This window comes from Syngnathoides biaculeatus, chromosome 7 (genome assembly GCF_019802595.1).
Source record: "Syngnathoides biaculeatus isolate LvHL_M chromosome 7, ASM1980259v1, whole genome shotgun sequence".
NCBI classification, from domain to species: Eukaryota; Metazoa; Chordata; class Actinopteri; order Syngnathiformes; family Syngnathidae; genus Syngnathoides; species Syngnathoides biaculeatus.
This window is the reverse complement of record NC_084646.1, coordinates 25,090,686-25,096,867: the sequence shown is the minus strand read 5'-3', so window position 1 is coordinate 25,096,867 and position 6,182 is coordinate 25,090,686. Positions and strand designations below refer to the sequence as shown.

At 41.2% G+C, this 6,182-nt stretch overlaps 1 protein-coding gene across 7 annotated transcripts in view; it reads right to left on the bottom strand.

Moving 5' to 3' along the window:
• Nucleotides 1–533: 533 nt before the first annotated feature.
• dmrt2b (doublesex and mab-3 related transcription factor 2b) overlaps nucleotides 534–6,182 on the bottom strand; it is a 28,786-nt gene continuing 23,137 nt past the window's right edge. For 4 of the 7 annotated variants that reach the window (XM_061825713.1, XM_061825714.1, XM_061825716.1 and 1 more), the window contains 3 exons: nucleotides 4,985–5,341; nucleotides 3,843–3,948; nucleotides 534–3,558 (listed from right to left, as the gene is read on the bottom strand). In XM_061825713.1, the coding sequence (XP_061681697.1) occupies nucleotides 2,735–3,558; nucleotides 3,843–3,948; nucleotides 4,985–5,341 (1,287 nt within the window). In that variant the 3' untranslated portion in view covers nucleotides 534–2,734. Of the gene's footprint in view, nucleotides 3,559–3,842; nucleotides 3,949–4,984; nucleotides 5,342–5,486; nucleotides 5,593–6,182 lie in introns of all 7 variants that reach the window. The other 3 variants (XM_061825709.1, XM_061825712.1, XM_061825711.1) reach the window with 1 other exon arrangement.

The following is a 6,182-nucleotide window of genomic DNA, read 5'->3' as shown; positions in this document are numbered from 1 at the left end:
CCACAGGTAGAGGGCAAGGAAATGAGATGGGTTGAGTGTGAGAATGTGGAGTTTGTGATCCAAAAACAGGTTTGATCTGGTTGAAACTGCTTTGTCAGCACCATGGCCTTCACTCAGCAAAGGCCCTGTGTCCTTTCTCCCGTTCATCGCTTTTCCTGGCCTACAAAAGAAAATATTATTCTCCTGGTCATTACAGATGGAAATATTTTCAAGGAATGTAAAGCATTAAAACTAATTTTCCTGTCTCTGGTTCACTTCTATCAAGAATTACGAAATGTGGTGTGCATTTTAGTAAAGAGCGTCTCTAATAAGATGGCAAACATCCTCTCTAAGGACACACAGAAATGATACACTGGAGATAAATCAGCCTTGCCACTTGTTTTGCAGGAGAGAAAATTGATTTATAGTCTCCTATGTTATTTTGCACAAAAAGTCATTATCTTCCCTTTGTGATGTATGCTTATCTTTTAATCATAGAAGATGAAAATGTATGCTTTCACTGAAGAAAGATAGTGTACATTTTTGGACCAGTCTCTGTTGACAATAAACAATGCAACACAATTTCGTAGCTTTCAAAGTCACAGCCACATCTTTCTTTGTACCAACCAACAGCCCTCAGATCATCTGTGAGGAGATAGAAAAGCATTCTGATGCCATGCTAGATACGAGCGAACAAAGAGAGCGCTATCACCTGTGTTGACGCCACAGGGTCCAGAGTTGTTAACCGTATCTGACCTCCATCTCAGAGATTACAGAGTAGCAGAGAAACAAAAAGAGAAAAAAAGTAAAAAGCACATGTACATCAAATGCATCTTCAAACAAACTACCTGGGCCAGGTTCAGCATACAAAACAAATGTTGCCTTGGCGACATTGACACCTATCCTCATCAGTAGGATTGCAAGATTAACAATAATCATTCCACATATGTCAAAACGGTTTCACAAAAGATATACATTAATTACAAACCACAAGTTTTCCCCTTTCCCAGTCTTCACTGCCAAGCAGTCCCGGAAGGCTTCGACCAGGATCCTTCACATCTCCATCACTACAGCCACCTTGGTGTCATCTACATAACGGCTTCAAAACAGGTCACCTGGATGACCGCCTTGAACTTGGGAAGGAAGGGGGAAAAAAAATCCCACGGAGCCAGGTTGACTGAGTTGGAAGGTTGTCCCATCACGGCAATGTTCGGGAACTGTTGTTCTTCTTCAGGGCATTGTGAGCAGGGGCACCATCCTGGGGAAGTCGTCACAGGGGCACCATCCTGGAGAAGTCGCCACGTGTAGCCCTGCCACAGCTCTACTTTTTTCTGTCATACTGAATGAAGCAAATGCTGCACAATCTCTTGTAGATATGCTGCTTGACTGTACCACATCGAAGTTTGTAGTTTGGCCTTGAACCATATCTTTTAATGTCCTGGAACTTTTATGACTCAGCTCATATATCAAGAAATCAATTACACAATCAATCAGATGTGGAAAAAAAGCAAGCAAAGAATGCATATGTCGCCATCACACAAAAACAGCTGCACACATGCACACAGCTATTTCCCTCACTCACCCTTTCTCTCACACATAACACAGTACGTATGGAAGAACACTGAAAGCCAGGCAATTGAAGCACTATCTTACTGTCAGCATTTTGATGGTTTCAGCCCTGTAAATGTTTTTTTTTTCAATTCAGAAAGCACTATTTTGGATGTACAGTATTACTGTGCTTTGTTTAAGACAATCACTTTGATTTTTACAGTCTCAGAACCCTGAATTATCCTTTCCTTCGAAGTTTTTTTAAATGATTGCTCATCTCATGCAGCCCGATTCAAACCAGTTTTACAGTGACATTTTATTTACTAGCAAAGACACGACTGAAGAAAATAAACAAGCCCAAGAACACAAAACTTTAAAGTTTTGTTCAGACTTTGTATGGTTGCTGAATACTTACAGGCAGGTAAAGGTAGTTTGACTTCACGTGATATAAATTATGTATGATAATGGTACAAAACATGATAGCAGACAATGCAAAGATGATTTAATTCTTAGAATTCTAATTCAGTTAAAAATACAGCAAAACAGATTTTCATGTCCCATAATTGTATCGCTGATGTTGTCGTATTTTTGTTATTGATTAGGATTGTGAAGTTTTTTTGGGCAGCATGGTGGTACAACTGGTTCGAGAGTTAATCTCACAGTTTTGAGGACTGGAATTCAAATCTACCTGTGTGGAGTTTGCATGTTCTCCCCGTGCCTGAGTGTAATTTCTATGGGCACTCTGGTTTCCTCCCACATCCCAAAAACATGCAACATTAATTGGACACTTTAAATTGCCACTAGGTGTGATTGTGAGTACAACTGTTCTCCGTCTCCATAAACCCTGCGATTGGCTGGCAGCCAGCTCAGGGTGTACCCTGCCTCCTGCCCGACGATAGACACCATAGGCTCCAGCACTCCTGTGACCCTTGTGAGGATAAGCGGCTCAGAAAATTGTTTTTTTTCCATGTCACTTTGTACAGGGGTGGGTCTTGGCCTAAGAAAAACATGCCATTTTGGTACAGCGGTATTTGGCACTGATGCATTTTTCTGTTCATCTTTGGTGACAGTCACTGTTCTGAATGAAATTCCATTTTGAATACAAAACAACTCCTGTCAGTGTACTCCAACTAACCTTTTCTGTATGTATAGTTCACGTCAACGTGATCCCTATACAAACTAAAGCCAAGTGCTTTCCATTGGCTTGTCAGGCCCTCAGCAGAGCCTCTACTGAGAAAGGTAGCAGCTTCACAGCTGGAGTCCTGCTTGAGCTGCCAGGAAGGCTCTTGACAGACTCTTCACCAGGACGTGTCAGGGCAGCAGGAGTGTCAGCGCACCAGCCTCTAGCTGTCAGCACGAACGGATCAAAGGTCCTGCTGTGGGCTCTGACATTTGGCAAGTCCAGGATCCCCTGATCTGATACAAAAATAGAGCATGTGACGTTGGAGTCTTGAATTTCTCCTGGTTTTGACTGAGCTTTGATGAGGTCCTGACACAACAAAGTGCTGTCATGGTGACTGAAAGTTTGTCGTGATGGCAAAGGTATCAGCTCTGATGTGTCTTCTTTCTCGCAGCCATTCCAACTTTGCTTCACCTCATCCTTCTTATCTCTATTTTGCCCTGAGATTTTGCAGAGCTGGAACTCACATTTTGTACATGATGTGCTCCTGAAATGAAAGCAGTGATAGAAACCAAAGTCCCAATCTTGCAGTGGCTTACATCGGCTACACCCAGACCCAAAGCCGGATGACGCTGCAGATGAAGGGACTTTGTTGAATGACTGCAAGGTCGGCGTGATAGGTAGAGGCACAGGATGAAGCGTGGGGAAGAAGGTCGAGTAGGAAAAGGAAAGGTCATTCTGGAACTCTCCCTGTCTCAGCTCGCGTTCCAGCATTGCGTTCTCCAGCTCCTTGTCAGCAAACGTACGTCTTTTCCTCATGCGGGTACTAACGGTGGGGCTTGGAATGCATGCATGGTCACATCGTGTCTGCTTTAAACAACAGGAACTGTTCCCCTCCTGTGGTGTCAGCCCTGCACATTGTCCAAAAAGACAGATTAAAGGTAATATACTATATACTGTATATATTCATATAAGGCACTTCCATAAAATGAATTTGTTACAATGCTTTATTATTTATGTACCCTAACTGTCTTATTATTGACATTATGCCTGAAGACTTAAGACATTCATGTTATATACAATTGGGGAAAACTCCTGTTTGGTAGTCCTTATTTTATTTGGGCCGCTATGGCAATAACTTTACCCTTAATTTCAACTCAATGACGAATTAAATTTGGATTTTACTCAAATTTACCATGCAGAAGTCTCTTGGTCTGCAGCACACTTGGCTCTGCAGTCTCAGTAGAGCACTGAAGCAAAGTTCTCTGTGAGGAAGTTACACATTTGACACCTCTTTTACCCTGGAAGACATGAGGCAATAAGAGTGAGATATTTTGACATCGACAATGAATTGAGAGCATTAATCACTGCTGCGTTATAGACCAAAAGTCACAATATTTGGCTGAATGTTGAAATGTACTATACAACATGTTAAATAAACATGAATGATTGTTACTGTATTTTTCTGTCAGTTTGCATGTTCAATGATAGTTAATCGAGGAATTTTTGCTATGGGTTTTATTTTGTTGAACAATGTCACTGTGTTTATTGATTTATCCAAGCTCGTGTCACTTGTGCCCTTTGATACATTTTGAGAGAAATCTCTCTTTAAAAAACAAAAAATAATAAACTTGTAAATGTATATAATACAACACAGGCTCACATTTTGTCAACCAAAAATTAGAATTAGCTGTGTTTTCCTCTTCCTGTATGATAATTACAGGTGGCACTTAGTCAAGTTAAGTTTTATATATATATATATATATATATATGACATTGAAAATTTGTTAATGAGTTAAATAACTCACTTTCCAAATAAGTATATATTACCATATGTTTTATATTAAAATGTCTGACTATAGAAACACAATATTGCTTAGTCTTTATTGACTCTCATCGAGAGATAATTTTTTTTTATCATGGTCTGTGGACTTATCGACTGTAATGCTTTAATATTGTCCGATGACAACCCATAATTTGGAGGCACAGAACTGCTATGGATCCTCAATTAAATTCTTCTATGTCGCTAATCAAGATAATCAAAGTACAGACTGATGCAGCTGTTACTATCACACTCAAACATGACAAACACAAATATATTTAGGAAGTCTTGTATTGGACGTATATCGGAGTGTTTATGTCATACTCTACAAAGTAGGCAATTCTTCTCTCTCCTGGAAGATGTTTGGATGAAAGAATTATCTGAGAGAGTGAGTGCATCTTGTTCGGCTAAATTTGTTCTATTCCAACACAAAGTAAATAAATATTGCTCTATTTTTCCGCCTCTAGCGGCCCCCCTAACTGACCTGCCACATTCATAATCACTACGTCCCTCACCTCCGCTGCCTGTTGCCTCCTCAGTGCGACCTGCGCGGCCATGACTCGCTGCCGCTGGACCACAAGCAGGCAGCAAGCACAGCCGCAGTCCCTCCAGCGGCACAAGCGTTTGTGACCTTTCAAGCACGAAACCACGCCGTGGTTGCGACAGCGGGCGCATTTGGGACTTCGGCTCATCTTGAGCGGCTTCTCCTGCTGCAGCGATATCTTGTCACTGCTGTCCCCGCAGGTCGGCGCCGGGCTGTCCTGCACCCCCAAGCATCCGTCAGGACTTGTCACGACAAAAAGCGCTTTATATTTTGATGCGTGGAATTTTTCTGTTTCCAGCTGCTGGCTTCCTTCAAACGGAGTGGACATCTGTGTGACAAGTACAGCATAACCACATCTTATCAATATGACGAGTTGATCAACGAGTTATATAACTAGTAAGATATATTGCAATTAAATAAATGGATAAATAGATAAATTAATAAATACATGTTTTTTTTTTTCAATTATTAACCTGAAGAAAAAATGCGGTTCGCTGGACTTGGCTGACACATGAACAGTGTGATCCTTCAGCACGAACTCCTCCTAAAACCACGCACTGAAATGTTGTCAGATCCAGCCTGCAAGTGGAACGGTGTTTTAAGGTGGAAACATTGCAGCATACCGCCAGACGTCTGAAACGTTAAACTCCTCTCAGCTGCTATATGACGCACCTTCTAAAAACAAGAGGGCCACAAATGCTTCCAAGTCTTTGCGCAGCGTCCGCGAGCAAACATTTGGGGGAGCTCACCTGCAAGAAAAGTCCCTTTCTCAAGCTGAGCTCCTTACCTATTCTGCCTTAAAAGTACTCAGCCCACCCGGGGAGTTGACCCAACTTGCAAAGCTTGGAAACGAGACACCTCTTCAAGTTAAAACATTGAAGACTCCAAACCACAACATTCCAGATAGATAGATAGATAGATAGATAGATAGATAGATAGATAGAGATAGATAGATAGATAGATAGATAGATAGATAGATAGATAGATAGATAGATAGATAGATAGATAGATAGATAGATAGATAGATAGAATGAGATATCATTTCGATTTGTGTCATTGAAGTGCAGTGAGTCCCAAAGTGCTATTTTGTTTTATTTTTCATGGGATGCGTAAATCAGCACGCAGCACACCTTGCTTTGGAAATACCCCGTATTGAATACATGAGCCAT